The sequence below is a fragment of the Amblyomma americanum genome, chromosome 11, assembly GCF_052857255.1.
Source record: "Amblyomma americanum isolate KBUSLIRL-KWMA chromosome 11, ASM5285725v1, whole genome shotgun sequence".
In the NCBI taxonomy this organism is placed as follows: domain Eukaryota; kingdom Metazoa; phylum Arthropoda; class Arachnida; order Ixodida; family Ixodidae; genus Amblyomma; species Amblyomma americanum.
The window spans coordinates 537,355-560,863 of NC_135507.1; the positions used below are offsets into that span (position 1 = coordinate 537,355).

Here is a 23,509-nt window from a genome sequence, read left to right on the forward strand (position 1 = left end):
TTGTATACGCGTGACAATATCATTTAACTGTTACATACTCTTTTTTGTTTTGTTATTGTTCTCTTTTGTCAATTTATTCTTTCTCTTTTGACCTTGATTTTGCTCCCCCCTTATGTAATGCCTTCGGGCCTTTAAGGGAAAAAATAAATGAAATAAATGAAATGGAAGCCAATCTTTGAACCCTCTCCAATCTATGTCAGCTAGTTGCTGTGTAACTACTGCGTGGTATGTCATATTTCCGCGATGGGAAGGCAGTAAGAATTGAATACGAGAACAGTCCTCGTTTCGACAAGTAGACACAGTGGACAAAAAAAGAAATGATTATCTGAATAAATGTATGGATAAGTTTTGATCACGCAAGGCTTAATCTCTAAACGCAGTTCGTGCACAGTCGCAAGTAGTGAAGACTAACATTTCGGCGATGCGAGTCACCTTTGAACGGGAATTCTTCCTTGTCTTCAGCCAGAACAGCGCGCATGCAATAAGCACGGACAGCGAAGCGGCGGTGATGAAGCCATGCTTCATCACGAGGCCGGCCAAGCTCATCTCCAGCGCACCGCCCATAGCTGCGGTAGAAGAACGACGAGCAGACATCCCAAGCTCTAAACTTGCTTCCTGGACTGCACTTACATCTGCAGCGCAGCTCTTAGTGGGATCCCTATAATCAGTTGGCATTGACATAGCAGCACGGCTGGGCACCGACCCCGCGCCGTCACCTCAGGCACTGTCCCTGCTCGCAGATCACGCGACAACTCAACAATTCTGATGATATGGTGGCAGCCAGACCCTTGCGTCCACCAGAACAGGTGAGAACAAGCAGTATTCTGGCCTCTTAGTGTAGGTGATAGATGTTTCAAGGACAGGAAATACGGAATTACAGAAAAAAAAGAGGTAGAAAGAAGAAAAATATAGGATGAAAGAAGACCTGCAGAAGAAAATGAGCACCTCCATGAAGCTGGCAGAGTTGAGAGGTGCTAGAGAAAGGGTTAGTGGGGCGCTACCGTTTATTAACGCCACACAGCACTGCAAGAGCAAGCAATAGCTGCGCCGGTCGAACGCATTGATGAGGAAGGCACAATTGTAGGGCACTCTCTATTGTTTTTAATTGTTTTTTTGTATTTTTTCTTACTTTCAGGCAGTATTACGGTACGATTGAAAGAAGGAATGACAGCGGAAGGCTCAAGTTAGCAACAACCGTGGAACAGACAGGATACGTATGTCATCACAAGTTGTTTTCACGTTATTCTCGCATTTTTCACTTTTACTACACTGCTGTAGCAAACGCAATTTCCCATTTCATTAGTCATGTCATCGCCGAGAGAAAATATTCTGTAGTGAACCATGACAACAACAAGTGCTCAGAAATGGCGACGGGATTTGTAGGCGCGGGCTCCTTCTCCAAGCATCTCACACCCCTGAGAGAGCCGAGTGCCTAGCTGGGAGTGATGCTGGTACCCATTTCAGAAAAAACCGACTGGGTGGGTCGGTGGGAATTGAACCCGGACCCTACTGCAGCTGAGGCAGGGGCTCTACCTCAAGGCCACAGCTCTACCTCAAGATCACTCTTCAATTATGTTCAACGTTGGTCAGCCCGAGCGGGAAGTTTTTCTTTATCGCTTAGTCCAGCCCCCTTTTCAATATAAAAAAAAAATGAAATATTTGCAGACTTCGGCTGGCACAAAATGTTTATGGGCCAGTAGGCGATCCGAACTTTGGCCGAACAAAGGCTCAAGGAAACTGCATGCACTCGTGCATGTGCTCCATGTATGACCTCGCTGTTTCGTGCTGCTTGATTTCGCTTCACGACGACCTGACCTTGAAAGCTTCAATCTTTACCCTTTCCTCATGTATAGCTCCAAGCATTATGAAACAAAACACTTTGTCAACACTACTTGCAAATTAAGTGTGAAAGTTGGCATCAGCTTTCCTGCCTTTCTTTGATTCATCCGATTACCTTTTGTGCTAGGGCCAGAAAAAAAGCATTGTTCTTAACTGGGCCTTTCCACCCATTGCTCACTCTTCCTACACACGCTCTATGCGAGCGTTTCTCGATACTTATTGTTCTCACGCTGCTTCTAGACCTGTATAGTCTTCTACAATGCGTTTCATTCAAGTGCGTTCTTTTGTTCGGCTAACCATGGGCACTTCATGAGAATGTATACTGAATGTCGGTTTACCAAGCTATGTTAATGTGTGATATTTGGGAATATTTCTCGTGAATCTGTGCGCCAAACAATGCGCATAAAACGCATATGCCGGAGTGCATCTACCTGAGAAAGTAACAAACTTAAAGCAATTTTAACAAGTCACCTGGAAGGTAATTAAAACCCTGGCTGTGTGTTTTTTTATTGTCAATTAAGATGGTAAAGAAAAATTTCCATTTCCCTTATTACATTCCTTGGGCGTGTTCTACAATTTAGGTCACACAATTAGAAGCTGTCTAAACTGGCAGCATTTGGCGGAGGCAGTCTGTGTGCTCGCTGCGCGAAGAGGAACACCATCCTGACACAAGAGCACTTTTCCCGAGTCACTACTCACGGTGGCACTGCGTCCCAACGTAGGCGCCCGGCGGGCAGGGCCGGCAGTAAGCAGAGCCGGCCTTCAGGTTGTACGTGTTGGGTGGGCACGGCAAGCACTGCAACCCGCGTCCGTACGTGCTCGCTGGACACAGTTCTGTGCCCGATAAGAGAAAAATAATTATGCCGATAAATGCGTTGTTCCTCCCAGAGGGCCTACGCGCACTCCTCAAAACCAACTGTTTGGTTCTTGCAGACTGTGTGTTCGTTCAGCATTTTGGGATGATTCAAACTCATGACACAGAGAGTGGAGAGACGATCATTTGGACTCAAATTTAATTCAATTCAGTTTATTTTTAAAGAAAAGTATGTGGAGTGTCTCCTGGACCAAATGCTGCTGGAACAGCTTGCGTGGGGCCCAGGACACCATAACGTGTCAGTAGCGGTTTACAGGATTATATATAAAACAACTATATGGTACCAATAATTGCATCATCATATAACAAGATAACAGTGCAAATCATTAAAACAAAATACTCTACGAGTTAAAAATCACACATCAAAACTCATCAATAATAATGCATCAAAACTCACGCAGTCAATTTGCAGAAACACAGTAAAGCCAGGACGCACCAACAAAGTGAACTGAACAAAGTATAACGAGAACAACATGATTACTAGAGAACAGGCCTCAAACTTCTTCGATTCAATCTTAATGTGTGCGTGAATTTGTTTAGTATTAATGGGAGGCTGTGTGACAAAGCTTGGTATTCACAGAATGTCCGAAAACGTGGGATTTCCCATGCATCAAGATTTCTTGCCTGTGTTGGCTAGGGTGGCAGTGCATCATAGCCTCGAAAGCCCGCATAAAGAAAATATCGGTCTTGACGTCGCAGCAGTTTTTCTGGTGAAAACGGCTAGGTATGAACCGAAGTCCATATGTCATTTAGCTATCCAGCTTACAAAGGCTGCGCATCTTGGGCAAGTTACCTCCTCAGTAACCCTTCGAAGAGCGCTTAGCATGCCAAAGGTATGCCGGCCAGTATGCTTCTCGTGTCTGGCTCGACCGTAAACTTGGATTCGCCTTCTGCCCCACGGTTCTCCCCACGGTGCACACATTAAATTATTTTAACACTCATTTTTTCCAGCCACAATAGATATAGTCATTGCAACTGAATATCTATAATCATGCCCACAAGGAAGTTTAGCAAACAATAGGCCTGCCGCAAGAAAGATGGTATACTTGAAAATGAGTATTCATTTTCGACCAGCCCCTAGCCAAAAATGCGCTTCGAGGTGGCGTAAGTGAACGACCATGCCGATAGCACGATGGTCGGTGACCGTACAAGGCAGTTAACAGTCTAAATAGCACTTGTGTCTTCGCACGCTTGCCCGGTGAAACGTTCCCGGCTGTGCCAGTCAACTTCGAACTACTTTACGGAAATCGTTTATTGGGGACAAGATACAAGGCAGTTAACAAAAAGAGACTTGGAACTTGCAGAGACTGTGACTCCACTCTCCTCCAACTAGTTTGTTTGTGGCTCCATTCAATAGCTTCGGCAGTTCGGCAGAGGTGTTCTATTCGAGCTCTCGGCTAATTTAATCCATTCACAGTGCACATATGAAGGTACATGCAAGTGAGCGAGAGAGCCCTATCCAGTGGACCCTGTACCTCCAGAAACGCGAGGAACCCATTGAAGCGTCGTGTGTCGGCTTTACTTTCAAGCCGCCCACTTTAAACGCGAGTGCCCTTGAGCACCCATCTGTTTTTTGTGGCAAAAAAAAAGAAAAAACTGGCCCTTGAAACCATGGGAAACCTCGACGCCACCTGCTGCACCGTGCAACAACGCCGTTCAAGGAATCGCAATCCATTGGGCCCAAAGCCTCGGCCAGCTCCCTATAGGCGCGACGTGCAGACCTTGTCCTCTCCCCTTGGGACCTCCCGCACTAGGGTTAAAATATTTAATTAGCAACGGCTGCTCACCGAGGAAGGGAGAAAAGACCCGCTGGTGCCTAACCTAACAGTGCTCCCTCAAGAGCATCGCACGCTCTGTGGGGCTGAGGTCGCTGAAATGCTGGCCGGAGTTTTTGTGAGAACTTCGTTGTCTGGTTCGGAAATGGGATCCATCGTAACGCTGGCAAGACGCCGGCGCAAACTTAAAAGAAGCGAGGGCAGCGACCCCCGATACGTGCCTTCAATGTGCAGCAAAGGTAGCTTTCATTTCGACTGCTGCTAGACTGCGCCGTGACGTTATAAGAGGGCGCCGAGTTTGAGTCGGGCGACGGGAAAAACTTTTTAAACTTTGAATCCAAATTTCTTTGAAATAAAAGCATCTTTTCCTCCCGGACAAGCGGCAACAAAGCCATGAAATGCCGAACTATCAGCTTTTGCTAGCAAAAGAAAAAATTTGATAGAGTTCTCCTCACTCTCCCTTTAGTATGTTCCACAGGAGTTCCCTGTTAACATTGTCGTATGCACCGCTTATGTCCAGGAAGGCTAAATGGAGAGGTCTGTTTTCCGCCTTAGCTATTTCTATGCATTGGGTAAGCACGAACAGGCAATCGTCTAAGCGCCTACCCCTTCTGAATGCGTTCTGAAGTTCTCCACGTATTCTGTTACTTTCTACCCATGACAGCATTTTTAATTTCACCGCCTAAATGGCCAGTCTGTACATAACTGATGTTATCATAATCGGTTGGAAGGATTTTATGTTCATCTCATCGCCTTTCCTTTTATAAATCAAATTCATTTTACTCTGTTTCCAGCTGTGCGGAATTTGCTTATTTGCTATAACTGCCTCTAATGCTTTTATCAGAGTTTCCTTGCCTTTTGTGTCAAGTTCATTAATAAACTTGATTGAAATTTCGTCTATCTCTGCAGATGTACATTTTGGTATATTTGCTTCCGGCTTTTTCCAGTTAACTCTGGTCAGTTCTAAGCTGTTTTCTATTGTACTGTCCTGTGTTGCTCCCTCATTTGGGGTGATTACCCTATTGTCATTCCTAAATAACTCGCCTATAACTCCTGTAATGTAGTTCACAGCATCGTCTCCCTGTAAACATTTTCCCTCAGCATCTTGAATCTGTTCCTGCTTTCTGTGATTCGCTTTGCCCAGCCAGCTTATATGGTTCCAGAATTTTCTTGGCCCCCTTTAGTTGCATCGCGAACTTCAGCTAGCCAGCGATCAGAGGACTGCTTTATTTTTAGCCTGGATGAGGACCTGCACTTTTGTTGATAAGATTCCCATTTTTGGCCTATTTCCTCTTCAGATAACTGCGCCCTCTTTGCTTCTGTGTTCCCTTGAAGCCAACCGTCGTTGTTCGATGGCCTCCCTAATTTCCTTATTCCTCCAACGTCGTGGCTTCCCCTTTCCTCTCCAGCAGTTTACTCCTTAACTTCCCGTTACTATCTGTGTATCCATCCAGATCCTCGATGTGGCCATTCATGACGGCCAGCGGAATAATATCGGCAAGTCTCCAAAATGCTTTATATCGTCATTGAGACACTTAACTAGTTCCTTGTTTTCTTGCCTGCTTTTGACCCCTATTCCTAAATAAACTACCCCTAGCCATGTCCTTTTAGCGGCAATTGTACTTGGTACCAATTCTTTGAGTTTATTCTTTGCCAATTTGTTCCTTTATTTATCAGCATACCTACCCCTCCTCCCTTCCTCTCCGTTGTTCTGTTGCTCCCTTCCCTGACATAGCCATCGATAAACTGTGGATCTTCAAGATCCTTGAAGTGTTGCTTGTTGGGTGAGTTGGTGATTCATAATAATAGAGCAGTGTGTAACCAGACAGGACAAAAGGAAGAGGAACACAGAAGGATACGAGCGCTGTCAACTGTTTATTTCTTACCGTTGCTACATTTAAATACATGAATCACAGCATGAAATGGGAAAGAGCAATCAGGTCAGCTGATACAAGCTATACAACTCAGCCTTTCGCTGGTTGCCATCTATTTAGATAACTGAGCTATTTTGCTGATAGTGCCAGTGATGCCATGCTCACACACTTGTTGCCTGCACGTGAAATATTAAGAGCCTCAATCTCTCTAACAAGCTTATCATTGTGGCGGTTGATAATTTGGCTCCTTTTAAAAAGGGGCATGCATGGCTTTGGACAGCCTCGTTTCTTAGACTGGATCTTGCAGTGGTGACAGTGCTGGCTTAGGGGGCCTGATTTGCTCTCATTAACATTGTAGTCATGTCCTTTTAACCTGCTGTTTACACATCTCCCTGTTTGCCCAATATACTCATGGCCACAAGACAATGGTACACGATACACAACACCCTCTTCACAAGTGACAAATCGCTTCTGATGGTCAATTACACATCTTATTTTTCTTTTTGTTACCACTGTATCAGCTGACCTGATCGCTCTTTCTTATTTCATGCAGTGGTTCACGTAGCAACGGCAAGAAATAAACAGTTGTCAGTTAGTGCTCATGTTGTTCTGTGTTCCTCCTCCTTTTGTCCTGTTTTGTTACGTGCCGCTCTATTATTATAGATCCCTGAGATGTGCCTCGCATAGCGCGTATACACCTACTTTACCATTTCGTATACCATTTCGCTCTCTTTCTACCGCCTTGCATGTTTACGTGCCTGATCCTGGCGTTAAATTTCTTTTGTAGTTTTCTTTGTGGACCTCCTAGTGGCCATTTTGTTGGGCTCAGCTGCCATTGTTACACTTTCTGCTTCGCTTATACCTACCCCTACGCCCTGAGCCGCAGTGGACCCACTAAAAAGGCTACTGCCAGGCCTGCCAGGTGCCAGCAGATCTCTGCTCCTGGCCTTCCACTAAAATGGATGCCATCTCGTGTAAAGCCTCTGCCAAAGCCTGCTCTATGCACTTCCCTGTTTATATCTGCCACTTCAAAGCGTTTCTCCTGGCTTAACCTCCTTATCCCTGGATTAGCAGCCACAACGTTCTTGGCAACTTCTTGGTTCCATCTTGCCACTTCCCTCAGTGTGCACACCTTGATCTGGACTTGCTGTGCTATCGGCCTTATATCGTCAACTCCTTCCACTAATATTTCTATTACTTGTGCGGCTGCACCATTCAAGGGCCACAGAAAGGGGTGTTTGAACTTGGCTTAAAAATGCTTGCACTACGTAGAGTGTAGGCCATCGAGCGTCCATGCCGCGTACGAGACCTCAAAAGCGGGCGGGAAACTTATAAAATGCATTTATAAAAATTCCCGCTTTTGCACCTCGCGGCGACGCGCGGTGCCGGGCTTTCGCGCGAAAACCTGTCATACGACATCAAGTGGTGCAAATGACGTCACCAGCCGGGGGTTATCATTGGTTCACAGCGCCAAATTCTTTCAGGCGTCACGCGCGACCGCGACCATTCCGCGCGGGCTGCAGCCGGCGGAGGTAGGGGAGCGGCCGAGTGAGTGGGGCCGGTGGAGGAGCGCCGCCGTTTTGCCGTGCGAGAGGAGAGGGAAAGGCGCGAAGACGCGGAAGTTCAAATTTTGTCTGCATATAACTCAGCTTCCACAAAACGTAATAAAATAATTCTTGTTGGGGGATAATTTTGAACCGTCGTCTTTTAACATCCCAGACATGTCGCACCTTTATTGAGAGCCCTTTTCTGGGTTCCTTTCAGGACGTAATTTAGCCCCGCCGCTACCACTACCAAATCGCGCTCTGCAACATTCTCAGAAAGTTCGCTTTTTGTCTCTCTCTGTACTGCGTCCATTGTCCTGCCTGGGAATGACCCGACTGCTACCCGTTTATCACCTTTTACACGCTCCATTGTAGTTCTTTTGCACCTCCTCATGTTTGAGTCACCAGTGATAAGCACTGGGGTATTCTCTGCCTCCCTCCTAACTTCCGGATTTTGCTGCCTCTCGTCAGTGACTATGACCGCATTCCTTGTGGTTAGCTTGTTCCCCTTCTCTCCATCACCTACAGACTTCCTAGCTGCCACGCTTGCGTAGCTGTTTCTGTCTGAACCTGCCTGACCTAGTTCCTTATTGCTGTCCATGCCAGTGCAGGCCCCATCCACGTGGGTGGCGCTGGAATGTCCGCCAACGTGACCTCGCATGGCGGTGTCAGCCATTTTTGCCTCCAACAATTGGCTAAGCTGCTCTTTGCACTTTTCTGCCCCCTCTACCTGTAGCTCTCTTTCTAGAGCATCCATACGTGACGCTAGGCTGGTGTTCGCCTGGTCAGCGCTGTCCAGACTTTTGCACATAAAGTCCGCGCCTCGTCTGCAGATTCGAACCGCGTTTCTTTCAGATTCACCGACGCCTCACACTCCGTGCATTTAACCTTCAGTTGCTTGGCCATTTTAGCTGCACTCGATTATTGCTACCAGAAATTGCTAGAGCGTCCACCCGCAGGCACGTGCTCAAATAAAACTTCTGCCTACCGCAAAAGCCGATCACCTAGAAAAGGAATAAGTATACCTGTCTAAACTAGTCAACTCACGAATGAGCCCTGCAAATTGATAGCTGCCGTCCAAAGTAGACCCGGCCGTTAGGTACCTGCTCTTTCGCCTGCACTTCACCTAACTGGCCTAAATCTAAACTCTCGAAATATTGAAGGAAATAACGCATCTATTTGTCGTAGTCACGGCGCCCTCGCAGTCCGTCCGGCCCCGGTCACCACGCGTAATCCGAAGAGCACCGAGACATGCGTCCGCACAGCGCGCCTGTCCAAAGAGCTTTTATGAACAGGGTTTAAAACTTTACCGCCACGTTCCTCGCGGAAGTCAAGTGCGCTTCACCGTGACGGCTGCTCACCGCTCGGAAAACAACATTTGAAATTGGCTGAGCGGTCTTCCTGTTTCCTAACCCGTATGCACAGACCGTCAGCAGCTGCTGCTATTGCGCGAGAGCGTCACTCCATTAATCCTTCGCCGCGCCACGTAGTGTCCAACCAGTTTGCCTTTAAGAGGGCTCGAAATTGAAAACAAAATGAGCGCTCAGCTGGCAGCTTTGTTTGGTTAGCTTCATCATCAGACGCAGCCAGTCTCCTGTGCACCGGTTCACGTCTTTCTCATCGTCCGGCTCCATCACATGGCTCTGGCGCGCCGCCGTTTGAATTTGACGTCAGTGACCGCGTGGTGTGTTGCAGACACGGCGATCCCAAGAGAGGCTTCGTGGCGTTTCTCGTTCAGCTTTCGAGCATTGGGCCGCCACGATCGTCTGCCGTAGCGGTTGGGACCGGAGCAGAACTTTAAAGCTGGCCCCACTATCGATGTCGGCGCAGGGGAGTAGCCTACGTATCACGCATGCGTCGGCAGCATTTTACTGGCGTTCATTCATAGGACGTGCTTGAAGACACCTCTGTCGTGCGTCGCTGTTACACCTTTTGCGCTTGAGTTCAAGTTCAATCTTGTTCTGCTTATCAAGATGCTCAAGAGCACTCAGTTACTATAAAGGAGGGAGAAAAGGTCTGCCACTGCTGTGTGACATCTCAAGAATGATCGATAAATGACCCTTCCTCCTAGAGAAATAAGGTAGAGCGCAGTACTCACCGCATGATTTTCCTCTTCTGCCGTAGCCTGGTGGGCACGCCATGGCACACTTCCTTCTCGTCTTTCTCCCGCCGCTGCGACTGAATGGGGAGAGATGCAAACCTGATGAGTGCCCCTTTTGTTGTCTTGGAAGAGCGCGAAACAGCGTTAATTACGAGCGGTCTCGGTCGGCGACAGAGTCGACCTGCCAACATGGCCTACCGGCAAGCACTGAACAACCACTGGGTTCGTTGACGTCACTCGGTCCTGGTGTGGAAATGCCGACTGGCTCCTCGGGCAGCCGTATTAAATTATGCTCCACTCAGCGTCTCATTATGGCGCGCATGGAACAAATCACATCGTCTGTTTTTACTCGTGTCCGTGAAGAACGTTACGTCTGAACCAACTATATATGCTCACGCGATCGTGCGTTAGGGCATCAGCAGCTTTGCCGACGGATTGCCTTCCACAAAACAAAGGAGTGCCTCATAATGGAAATGTACAGCGCAAATACAGACAAGGACACAAGAAAGAATGACATGGAACACACTGTCTCAGAAAATGGCACTTGGCATAAGTCCATTGCCATGTTTCTTCAGAAAAAGCTCGATCTTTTACGCATCGAAGACCCTTTCCAAGTCAAGAACTCTGAGGCCGTCTTGAATTACCTCGAGTGTTCACCGCACAGGAACCTCAGGGCGTTCTCTGTAGACATAAAGGATCTTTTCTATTCGTTGCCACAGTCAGGCTTGCTATCTTGTGTCCTGGACTGTATTGATATATTCGGAAACGTAGCGTTCATGAATGAAACAGGAATGTCATGCAGTGGCTTCTTAGAACTTCTTAACTTTTATCTTCGGTCAACTTTTATCCAATGGGAAGGGCATCCATATCTGCAGAAGGAGGGAATTTGTATCGGCTCCTGTATCGCCCCGGTTCTTAGTGATTTATTTTTAGCTCATCTTGACAGAGCCCTTTGTAGCTGCCTCCCAGATTTTAATGTAACCGAAATTTTTAGGTATGTTGATGATTTTCTAATATTCCTTGACTGCAGTTCGGACTCTTTTGAAGTACTAGCTACTAACACACTGACCTTCTTACGTGCAGGCTTATCGCCTCCAGAATTAACGCATGAGATGCCTTCTGACGACAGTATTCGATTTCTGGACGTCAGGCTTTTATTTCGTAACGCACAGATTTACTGGAAGTACGAGCCACGCGCTAACAAGCCACTGCTTCCATTCGGCTCCGCGCATTCCAAATTGGTGAAGAGGGGAATTGTAAGACTATGCTTCAAAAATGCGCTTTGTAAATCTAGTCCTGAGCTAATGGCTGCTAGCTTCAGTGAACAGATCCTTCGTCTCAGAGCAGCGGGGTATCCCACTCATGTTTTGATCAGTGTCGCGGAAACCCTCCTTAAGCGCCTGTGCTCAACAGAGCCTCGTACGTCACTACTGCCTTCAACAAAACGGATTGCTGTGATCCCGTACATTCATGGCCTGTCCCATCGCCTTAAAAAGATCGGTGAACGGGGGAACGTAAAAGTTCTTTTCTCTGCACCCGATAAGCTACAAAAATTGTGCAGACTGTCCAGGCCCACTGATTCAAAAAATCAGAACTGCAAAAAGAAGCACCGAACTAAGTTCGTTGAATGTACGCAGTCCATCGTCTACAGCATCCCTTTGAAATGTGGAAAGAGTTATGTAGGGCAAAGCGGTAGATGTTTGAATGACCGCCTCCGAGAACACTGCAATATTGTGTCTGAACGGCGAGGAGGGTTCCTGGACGCTCACTGCAGAAAATGTAAGAACGGTAATGATGACAGCGATTCTGATGAAGATTTTGTGTGTAACAGCGCTCGTGTGTTCCATGTCATTCTTTCTTGTGTCCTTGTCTGTATTTGCGCTGTACATTTCCATTATGAATCACCAACATGCCCAGTCTGCCACCTTAGTAAAGGAGTGCCGTAAACTCCCACCAAAGCACTGAACGAAACGCCGGGATTTTCCCAGATTTGCAACCTAAAAACTGATTCCAAATATCGAAGCAGTTAGCGGGTGACGGGATCTCACTTCAACTCTTTGAGAGGTGCTAACCTTTAACGGCGTCAGTTCAAGAAGGCCTAGACGAAATTAGGGAATGCCAGTTCGAAACAGGCAACAGGGCGGAAAACCTAATAAATCAAACGCGCCTCGCCCGCTTCTGTTTGCATTTTCAGTCATACCAGGCCCCGTATACTATGGAGGACCTCGAAGGCGGCTTTGCCAAACACATCAAGAGCTTATAAAGAGAAACTACTGCCTAACATAAACAGCACAGCAACGTACACAGCTGCAAGTATGCGTCTGCCCAACCAAGGAGGGCACACCTCGCGTTTCCCGTCTCGTAAGCGTGCTCGCTTTCTTGTTTCCCTCCATCTTCTTCCCGAGAAGAAAGTACGGGGAAGGGGAAAACCGCCAACTCGAGGCATTCCACGCGAATGAACCCGCCACCACACGCTGCACCGGGTAGCGTCGAGTCAGCGACCTTTCATTACGAAACCGCAAACGCGGGAAAAAGCGCCTCGTTCCCGATATCTCTGCGAACACGTAGCAGGCTCGCAGCATGCTTCCTTTCTACGCCAGTCCGCGCCGCAAAACATCGGCTCAGCGACGACCGCATTCGCGCGCCTACAGCGAGTGGGAGTTCCGCTCGAAATTCGGTCCGAACTGCACCGAGCGCGTCAATTTCTCACCGGCCCAGTTTAATAAATTAGAGCTGAGCAGCATGGGATCTTTACATTTTTGTTTTTTTTTCTTCAGGGCAGTATAATGGATTGGAGGTTCCTTTACTTCTCGACTCGTGTGCGACGTGGTCTTCATCACAATATTGCAAGGTATGTTGGAACTGCCTTGTAATCCAAAAAAGAGCTAAAGAGCAAAACATACGTTAAAATCTACCCCATCCAGATGAAAAGGCAGTTCGGCTGCAGTCTTTCTATTCTTGACTCCTCAATTCTTTCAATCGTTCACAGAGCCAGCTCAAGGCTTACGAATTGCACCAGTACTTAAATACTCTCAGTTTCACGCAGCTTTAAACAAATAAAGTTCACAGAATGTGCCAGCCGAAATACTTTTTAATATTTCATTTTACTTTTGCTTAGGTATTTATGGGGGGGGGCGGGAGCGGACTTCACGCAAGAAAAGTGATCAACAAAATAAAGTAGTAATGTAATGGCATTTAAATGAACACGCCGGAATACATCATAAAAATGGTCTAATCACGCAATAAACAATGAGAAGATTATGAACGTAACATAGAATAGTGCGAGGAAATACATTGCATATAACACAGTACTGGACGGGCGAAAGAAGAAAGCTTGTTTTATACAGCCGGGACAGTTGTATACCGAAATTGGTAGGCAAATAAAACCCTACGGGTTGTGGTACAGAAATAAAACCACAATTAAATAATAGGTAAACATTGTATACATGCAATTACTAGTTGAAGCGTTACCATATCGCACCGCAAGCCGAATTCTAGGCCCACCTTGAGCCCCCAAACAAAGCGAATTCCGTTTGGGGCGTATCTTGAGGGGGTATAACTGGACAACGGGCGCGTTCTTTCTCGCTTTCTTCGTCTAGCAAACCAGACAGCTAACGCTCGTTACTTGAACGTCTTCCAGACGGTGGCGGCCTTTCTTTTTTCAGAAATTGAGTAAAATTGGATTCAAGTAATTTTCGTCCACAAATGAGCCTCGGTTTGCTATGCATATATGGATAGCCCCGTGAAGTGAATACAGGCGTCGTTGATGCCCGCTCGTCCCGTCTCTGCGCCTGGTCTTGTTTCGCTTCGTGGCGACGCACTGCAAGCGCTACGTTGCGTGCTCCTAGACGTCGGCAGTGCTTGCTGGTCCTGTTCATTCACGCCTTAACCGTCGCCGTTGCAAATATTCGACTTTCCGCTACATACAAGCGGTAAACGTAGCATAACGGGGAGAAAGTTCTTTGCCCCAGGAGCGACTGTGGCGCCGAACAGATTCCAAAGGAAGCGGCCTTCCAAGACAGGCGCGAATAGTGCGTTCCCAGCAGCTGCCGGCGACGTGACAATGCTCAGGCAGCTTCTTTGAGCAACGGCGGCGTACGGTGAGCTGGAAAAGCAGCGCCGGTTGTCTCCTCGTGATCGGCACAAACAAGCTACGCACTTAGGCGGCGACGAGCGCCACGCACTCGAACAAAAAGCGCAGGCACGTGTTGCCATCGACGCACAACTGGCACTGTTCCGGCCTTCGCCCTCAAAGCAAGCACACGAGGGCTCTTTCCGAAACTTCCCTCTGCACAGAGGGACGCCCTAATTGGGACGCCCTGCAGTCCGAGTGGATGGCACAAGGCCTTGCCCTAGGCCGCTCCTCTTCTGTGTTTGTCTCGCAGCAGACTACATCCGGCCTCGGCAGCCCTTTTAGCCGGGCTCGTTTCCAATACTTTCATTCTGCACCTGATTCGTGCCGTGCGAAAGCTGCTCGTGCCCGAGTTTCAAGCTAATGCATCACAGCAGGTGTCGTATCCTCAAACGTTTCTCTTCGGTTGTTTCCTATTGCCTCGTTTCGAACTGTGTCTGGTTCATTCTAAAACGCAACCCCCCAGGCCTTGTTAGAAGAGCAGTGCGTCGCCATAGAGTACCACTTGACTCGAGTCCTTCTCTGCCCAAGTTCAGCAGGGCTGTCTGCTTAGCAGCCCCGTCAGCTAGTCTTGCTTTTTATTCCACTAATTACTTCGTGCGCCATTGGCGAAGCGCGTTGTCTCCCCCCCCCCCCCCCCCCCCCCCCCGCATCGGAAAACTGGGTGCGCCTCCCGCGGAACATTCCGCTTGTTATTTTCCAAAACAACATCTGATCGTGCACAGGATTCCAAGGTTAAGTATTACCTAAACGGTGGCCTTAGAACGGATTCAAATTGCTGCTTTCAACTTCAAGCAGCGAGGAATAAACAAGATAAAGCATCTAAATTAATGCTCATTTAGCAAGGAATCATTTTTGCATTCCATTTTGCGCCAAGAGAGAACGAAATACCCTGTTACTAACACCGCCTGGCTTGTTCTCGCATCTCTTTCCGAATTATCGAGCCTTGTTGCCAAGCTATATGACACTGAACCTTAGCAGCGTTTGTTTGTCTGTCGCGCTTCTCTGAAATAATCGTAAAATTTTGACCGCCTCTAATCCTTTCGCTTCGCCTCCCCACTGCCATCTGCTGACCGCGGAGAATAATAATAATAATAATAATAATAATAATTGGTTTTTTGGGGAAAGGAAATGGCGCAGTATCTGTCTCGTATATCGTTGGACACCTGAACCGAGCCGTAAGGGAAGGGATAAAGGAGGGAGTGAAAGAAGAAAGGAAGAAGAGGTGCCGTAGTGGAGGGCTCCGGAATAATTTCGACCACCTGGGGATCTTTAACGTGCACTGACATCGCACAGCACACGGGCGCCTTAGCGTTTTTCCTCCATAAAAACGCAGCCGCCGCGGTCGGGTTCGAACCCGGGAACTCCGGATCAGTAGTCGAAAAGAAGAAACAGTAGGAGAACCAGTGTTCGTTTGCAAGTCTCCCTGCGACACAAACTTCGGCGTAGTTCTGGTTCCAGCCCGAATATCAGACGCTCATTGTATTGCAAAGACCGCATTTCCCAGCATAACTGCTACACCTAAGCCAGAACGACCGCAGACTGCAAAATATGCGCACGGCTTGCTGTGACTTCACACGCTGCCAAAGGTAACCTTCCAGGCAAGATACTTGGCCGGGCGCATAAACGCGACGTATTGTTCCCGTTCTGCAGAAAACCCAGCGGCGTCGGCGGCGTGAGCGAAAAAGCAGGTGGCCCAGCTGCCACCGAGGTCACGTGACCTTGTGACGACATCACGACGTACCAACCGTGCCAGTTCAGTCTATGATTGGTCGCGTGTGGTTGCTAGGGGAGAGCCGCCTGGGCAGAACCTATTGTTGTAGGCAGAACCTATAGGCGACACAGGAGTACTTGTGCAGGAGGGATGCCTAATTGTATTTTTTAAGTCTAATGTCTGACGAAACCCGTCTGGTCGGGATGGTACATGACGAAAATAGAAGGCGCCGACCAAAAGAAAAGATGGGATGAAGTTTCGGCTCCTCACGGGAGCCTTGCTTACAATGAGGCGTAACGTAGCTGCGTCGTTTATTTATACACGGCGCATGAGCGAACCCGGGCACCTGTCGTAGATTGGGGGCAAGTTTCCGTCATTCCGATTGAGCGTATGCGCTGTCGTCTGAATAAGATAGAGCCGTGACTTCCTGTACCTTTCTTTTGCGATAACACGTGCCTCTGCCCAGTTTATGTTGTGTGCGGCGGACACCGAGTGCTCGGCAAGCGCATTTTGATCCGCGCGCCGGTTTCTCATGTCACTCTGGTGATCACCTATTCTTCGCTCAGAGCCACCCGACTCGCCGATGTACAGAGACGGGCAGTCCGCACATGGGATTGAATACACAACACCTGGGAACTTTTCCTTCTTCAGCTTGTCTTTGATTTGCACAAGCTGACTTCTCAGTTTCCGAGCTGACACATGCGCGGTCTTCACGTCGTAGGACCGTAATATGCGCGCCAAAGTTTCGCTGATGCCAGGAGCATAAAGAATCGCGGCTCTTCTCTGGGTAGCGGGAAGGCACGTTCCATTTGGCGCTGTACAGAGTCATCCTATCTTTTCTTTTGGTCGGCGCCTTCTATTTTCGTCATGTCTAATTGTACCGCATTGCACTCTTAAAGGCTACAGGTTAAGCGCAATCTGAGCGTGCAAGAAAGAACAGTATCCCAGTCTGCGAGCCGTGATTCGGCCGCTGAAAGGAACGCTATCCCGTCTTCTTCGCGCAGTTTTAACATGACTAATTTGTTAGATTTATTTACGCGGAGATTATATTTTTCTAGCTAAATTTCCCACTCTTCTACATTTCAGCAGTGCAGGAAGCAGTAATGAAGAAAAAAAAACGGTAGTAGATGTGGACATTTGCCCCCTGACATTTGTGCCTGCGGATCGCACATTTAAAAGCTGCTTTCGGACGACAAACGTGCAAGTTATCCCCAAGAATGCGTACGCTCGTATTCCACCCGATTCTCGACTAATTTTCCTGCGGAATGGCATCTACAAAGTTAACCCTGCCCGCCGCGTATGTGGGCGGGTGTGCAGAGCTGAGCGTGGATACGGACGCCAGCATTGCGCGGACGCATCAGGAGCTCGCTCTGCTGAGAACCGGGCGTCGTCCTGCGTCGGGCGGGAAAAAGAAAAGCTAGCGATCTGGGCCGAGGGTCCAAATGAAGCCAAACTTAGAAGGCGAGGAGGTTCCTCCAATGGCAGTATTTCAGAATATACAAGTAACTCATTGTGGACCGGTAATCCGCCATTAGTGGTTGATTGGTGGTCGACAATTGTAATCGACAACTGGGGTTTGTAATTAAATGCGCTCTTTTTGATACTTGTGACTTCTCTTAAGCCTAATTGGTCATTCGTAATTGTGAATCCGAAAAGTGCCGACTTCTCGCGGTGGGAGAGCAGGACGTGGCGTGCCACAATTAACGAGGAGGAGGAGGGCGGATCAGATTAGAAGGGAGCCATGCGGAGCGAGAATTGCCAGCAGCTGCGTGGCACCGGTTTACATTACGCCGCAGCGGGTAAGTGCCTCTGCCGACTTTTTCGCTCAGCGGGGCAAGTAAGGCTTACGCCTTGAAAAAAGCTTTACACCGAATCCTAGCTCTGAGACTGCGGAACAGGGGAACATTTCTCAAGAGAGGAAAGGGGCACCCACCTCTTCTCGAGGTCGCCCAAACCAATCGTGTCCCAATAGCTTCACCAGTATGATTAGCAGACTTGAAACAGACTGATGCCATACTTCAATTTTTTTTTTATGCAGTCGATCACTCATCGCTAGTACATCTTTACCAATGCCCACTTCAATTTAGGTTTCATATGCCATCAGAGGTACACATTAAACAGTGCAAAATAATTATAAAATACTTGTTTAAATAAAATAATTTCTGGTGGTTTAGAATTGCTAGCCACTAAGTGTGCGAAAGCAGGTTTTTGCAAGTGGACACCCACGCCACGTTCCTGAAAGCGCGCTTCCTTTCGTGAACTTGATGAAGACGGCGGCGTGCAATGCACAGCGCAAGAGTGTGTTGCAGTTTCACGCGAGACGTGATCAGCTGCACAGTGTCCACCGGAGACGATGTGTTCGCGCCGTCGCGGGTGCAGCCCACATTTATTTTGTCTCTCCGCGTCGGCCAATGACCCTCATTCAAAGTCCCTTTCATTTCCCGCATCACCTGACTTCAGCGGCTTCACCACACACCGGCATTTTCCATGTTACGAGGCCAATAGTGCTTTCACGCTAAAAAACGAGCCTGTCATCCCCCCCCCCCCCTCCTCCCACTAAAAAAAAAGTTCAGGAGTCCCTGTCTAGCTTAGACTGACGTTGCAGTGATTTCGTGTCAATCGATTCGTGCTTCACTGACTTCATATGTGTGTGTGGGCCCATTGATCCAGTAAGTGGCGCTGAAAAAAGATGGAAGCAAGATGGCCAGACTGGCGAGGACAGTAAATCAAAGTAATGCGTTAGACTTTGCAAACGGCAAAAGGCGGCAACATTTATACTAAAGAAATCGCTATACGTGTTAGGACAATACAACATACACCGGCATAGCTCCAAGTTCGCAGGAACAAAATGCATATAAATCACGGTGTACTGTGTTCTGTAGCAAACAAATAATCTTAATGACCATATTCAGCTTTTTTTTTTCCTTTTCGCAGCGTAGCGTCACCTATGCTACTCAGAATGAAATGCCTTTTAATTCAACGAGTGTCATTCCCAAGAGTCTACTTTACTTTTTTTTTCCTCTCGAAATACCGTCCACTACGTAAATCAAGAAACACGCTTTCTCTCCGGAGTGACGTCTTTTTATTACTCGGTAGGCAATAAAACGGACGCCTCATAAACATAATTTCACCCCCTCTGAATTTTTGCACCAAGCGACGGGAGGCTTGAGAACGGCGTTAAAGTATTCCGAAGACATTGCAACCTGATAGCCCATTACTCACGAGGCAAACTGGGCGTGCTTCACGGCAATGACTCCCGTGGCCAAATCTGAGCGAAAAATCATGTCCCTGGGATGTAATTCCGCTTTGCTGTGCTTCCATTACATCATCTCCAGCTAGATGGTCAGCAGGTCCAGCTTTCCTCATTTTTTTTTTTACAGTATTAAGCAATTGAGTAACGGCAGCAAAAGAATATTCCGCAAGAATCGAGACCACCTCAAGAAATAACCTGTGCATTTGACCCAGAAGAAAGAGCTGCTCCTTGAAAGTGTTGATGAAAGCGTTGCAAGACATTGTCACTTCCTAGAAAACAAAGTATTGCTAAGCTTAGCTGTTAAACTGGCGTCGCAGCGCGGACTAAAGATTAGACCGCAGGCCACTGCTGCAGCGCACTCGCGCGGGCTCTGCTCGCACCCCAGCGTGAATATATAACACGGTCTGGAAACGCCGCGGTCACTGTGTAACGTCATGTGCTGCGCAGATGGAAACGCGAGGAGGTGGCCCTATTCGCGTCCCTCAAGGCGCCATTTATCCGTGCAGGAACCCGACACGTAGGAAGGAGGCTCCCCGCCTTCTAAAGTCCTCTCAAATCCGGGCGCAAAATGATGCCAGCAGCAATTTATGACCATTGTGGGCGTGGCGGTGCAGCTTTGCTAAAATCCTCGCAATAAATACTTAGGGCCTGCGGAGCAACTGCGCCAGATTAATTGCAGACTAAGGCTCAACTCAACTCAAGCAAACAGCAGCAGCAGCTGCCAGTAGAAGTCGCAGTCGGAGAGTGCAACAACGTGTGGAGTAGCGGGACGGAACAGTTCCCGTTACTTTGTTTCTCGGGGCTTCTTTTTTGCTTGACTGTCACTGCAGAGCTTTAATAGGGGACACTGCCCGACCCACTTCGAGCCTCGCGCTTCATTGCCACTGTTTTGTCCAGAGAGTTCCACCAACGTGTCTTTTCAGATATTTCAGGATTTATGGTGGGCAAGCAAAAAGCTAGTCTGGCTTGTAATGGCTGTAAATGCGTTCAGAGAAAGACGATACGCAAAACTGCCCCGTAAGATGATTTAGCTGCCCATTCAAGTGTGCACCGATGGCGTAGAGGTATCGAGTATCCGCCTCGCGTACAAGAGGACCGGGGTCCGAATGCCGGTGCCGCGCAATTCTCCGCCGGGTTTAATAAAAAAAAAATTGTCAGTAGCTGAACTTGGCTAACCCTGCAATCCAGCGAAAAGCAAGGACAAGGCGTGCTAAGCGCCCGTGGCTCGTCCATGGCAGATCCGCTACACGCTCGCGACAGCCGTTCTATATATACCCAAACGACTACGTGGCTATGACGTGTATCATATGGTCTTACGACATCCCCCATCGGATGTCATCACGTGGCTTCAGATCACCCCATCGGATGTTCTTAAGGTCAACGGTCAACCTGAAGGTCACCCAATGTCAACGTCATGGGTCAGCGTCAAAGGTTCGACACCATATCTGTACCACATATGGCCATACATGGCTAACGTGGTTGGGCTGAGGGTCGTCCAAGGTCATTCTCTGGCTTACGCGACGACTGCTTTACCTAGCGTAGTGAACTTTTCGCTTTAAAAAATTAGCTAATGCAGACCATGTAGAGAATGGACCACATTCACATTATCAAACAAGTGATAAGGAAATACGCAGAGCATAACCAATCCCCATAAATAGCGTTCTTTGATTAAGAGAAACCACTGAACTCAGTGGAAATCTTAGCAGAATCGGGGTGTAGAAGAGTCCTATCTCGAAACAATGGACCGCAGATCCGGATCATGAGAGGGAAATAACTGGAAGGATAAGAATGGGGTGGAGCGCATATGGCGGGTTCTCCCAGATCATGAATAGCAGTTTGCCAATATCCCTCAAGAGAAAAGTGTACAACAGCTGTATCTTACCGGCACTCACCTACGGGGCAGAAACGTGGAGGCTAAAGAAAAGGGTTCAGCTTAAGTTAAGGACAGCGCAGCGAGCCATGGAAAGAAAAATGATAGCTGTAACGTCAAGAGACCGGAAGCGGGCAGAATGGGTGAGGGAACAAGCGCGGGTTAATGGCATCCTAGTCGAAATCGAGAGGAAGAAATGGGCTTGGGCAGGGCATGTAATGCAAAGGCAAGATAACCGCTGGCCCTTAAGGGTAACGGAGCAAATTGCAAGAGAAGGCAAGCGTATCAGGGGGCGACGGAAGGTGAGATTAAGAAGTGTGCAGGCATAGGGTGGGCGCGGGTGGCAAAGGCAGGTTTAATTGGAGAGACATGGGAGAGGCCATTGCCCCACAGTGGGCATAGTTAGGCTGATCATGATAATTATGATGCGGAATTGGTCATTCTCTGCATTCATAGATCTCTGGGGGTCTTCCTACCAATCCTGGCGCAGCGGTCAAGCAAGAGTTAAGTTGTATGCTACAGGTGGGATTAGCCTTGCTTATTTCGCCGGAAATTGCTCCACCGTAGCGTCACTTATATGCAAATGATGACCTAAAACCTGCCCCGCTATGCGCACAGTCCACTGCCCTTCTGTGGTGGAACTTGAGTTGTAATCCAAGGTGCTCTTCTCGCGATTGATTGACACGATGGGGACGGAAGCAGTCTGCTGCAAAACCGACCTAATAGTAATAGGTAATATTAATGCTGCGCGGCCACGAATACTTCGTCGCACGATGGGACAGAGTTTATTGTGAGGTCCTCCTTGTTGGACCTCGAAATGAAATCTCACCAATGGCTTCATCATGTGGCGCAGTGCTGAACTCTCATCGGGTGGACTTGTCGTAGAGCGAACTTATTTAAACTCCATTGAGCCTGTCAACTGAATCACGAACCTCCTTTGCAGGTTCGACACTGGTTTTCCCCCATAGGACGCTGCGAGGTTTGCGGATCGTCTTCCAAGCGCACAGCCCTGAGGAAGCCGGGCCGTGGAACCCATTTTTACCGGTGGGTTTCGAGCCAACCCAGTTCCGCAGCCGAGGCATACTCGAGTAACACTTGTTGCGGGGCTAGTCGGTGCATAGTTCTACGTACAAACGTTAGCGCAAATGAAGAGAGAGTTTTAGAATAGGGGACCCCAAGGAAATAGCGGGCCCCAGCGCTACTACGTATGACTGCGCCGGTGAGTTTTAGAATAAGGGTCTCCCCTACGCAACGGGGCCCAGACTTGCGTTTATCGATTGCAGCGCCACTACGGCAAACCAAAAAGATAGTAGTCTTAAAAATGATTTTAAACTACGCGTTTATTTCTTCATCACAAACTGTTATTGCAGGCATACAATTTAAGACTAAAAATTACACCGACGCGAAATCGGTCAGCCAAGTCATCTCCATGGCGACCAAAGGATATGGGTACTCGCTAAGCCGAGCAGCTCTGTAAACGCGGAAGCAGTCTGAAAATCTGGCGCATTTCATCGCTAAAATTTTCTGGTGCGGGCATCTGCGGACAAAGGGAAAGCTTCATGTGGCTTTAGTGTGCCGTGAACTTAGTACGCAGAGTAGCGGCGAGAGCCCCGCTTCGACGGGCTTTGCCATGCTTTCTACGCTATCCGGCGTTAGGGGGCCACGCGATTTCGCCGATTTAGTGTCAGCGTCGCCCGCTCACCCAAGGTAGAGTGAACTCTGCCCAAGGGCTGTTCGCGTTCTGCACATGCGCAGTAGCGTCCCCTATGGCCCAAAGCGATAGGGTGAGCCTATACTAGAAGTCTCTGTTCACGAGAAATGTGGAAGCGCGTTGTCCCGTCCTCGAGGCATAAATAAATGACGTGAGCCACTAGTGACACACGCACGTGCTGAAACCAATTGTATTCTCTTTAACCTAAATGGATACAACCGCGTGAGTGCATTTGCACCACACTACCACAGATGGCGCCACGTTCTCTAGAGCGTCCTCCCCACTACCGACATGACTCGGGGCGTTCGCGTGAAAGACGTTTAATGCGCAGAATAAATCGAAGTTACTTTGGGTTCATGAGTCGGGGCCACGTCGTCTCTGAGCAGCCAGTGCAGGCGCGCGTTTCTTGTTACGACATACTCCAACACTCGCCTGGTTGAGGAAGGCCCCGATGCAGCTGCAAAATTCCCCACTCCCTCCGGACCAAATCACCCGGAAAACTTGCCTGCGTACGGAAACCCAGCTCGAGCTGAGAGAACCCCATCCCGTGCGTCATTTCCGCGCGTCCAAGTTGCCTGCTTAGGGAAGCAGACGCCACGTAGGACAACCGTAAAAGCAGGGGACCGGGCGCACCATTAAACCGTTTCCTCCCGGCGAAGCACGTCGAGTCGTCGTTGCAGGCCCCATGGGAACCCGGCGTCGTTCGGACGCTGCGGGGAGCAGAGCCAGGTTGGCGGGCGCCCGAGTAATCCCGCCCAGATAGGCTGCCTGAACTGTTGTGTCGTTTCGCTCTCGATTCACTCGGCTGCTTTCGAGCGCCTC

General features: G+C 48.5%; 2 protein-coding genes across 9 annotated transcripts in view; one reads left to right on the forward strand and one right to left on the reverse strand.

The window, feature by feature from the left end:
• LOC144111129 (uncharacterized) overlaps positions 1-23,509 on the reverse strand; it is a 66,146-nt gene that overhangs the window by 34,102 nt on the left and 8,535 nt on the right. The window contains exons 2-4 of the mRNA XM_077644278.1: positions 10,005-10,084; positions 2,539-2,673; positions 433-566 (exon numbers count right to left, since the gene is read on the reverse strand). Of these exons, the coding sequence (XP_077500404.1) occupies positions 433-566; positions 2,539-2,673; positions 10,005-10,084 (349 nt within the window). The remainder of the gene's footprint in view (positions 1-432; positions 567-2,538; positions 2,674-10,004; positions 10,085-23,509) is intronic.
• Positions 1-23,509, forward strand: part of LOC144111127 (uncharacterized) — a 52,893-nt gene that overhangs the window by 19,995 nt on the left and 9,389 nt on the right. For 2 of the 8 annotated variants that reach the window (XR_013309990.1, XR_013309991.1), the window contains exons 2-5: positions 463-806; positions 1,136-1,214; positions 12,785-12,858; positions 21,920-22,020. Coding sequence is in view for 3 of the 8 variants with exons in the window: in XM_077644277.1 (XP_077500403.1) it covers positions 766-806; positions 1,136-1,214; positions 21,920-22,020 (221 nt within the window). In the remaining 5 variants the exon portion in view is untranslated. Of the gene's footprint in view, positions 1-462; positions 807-1,135; positions 1,215-12,784; positions 12,859-21,919; positions 22,021-23,509 lie in introns of those variants that run through there. The other 6 variants (XM_077644275.1, XM_077644276.1, XR_013309987.1 and 3 more) reach the window with 5 other exon arrangements.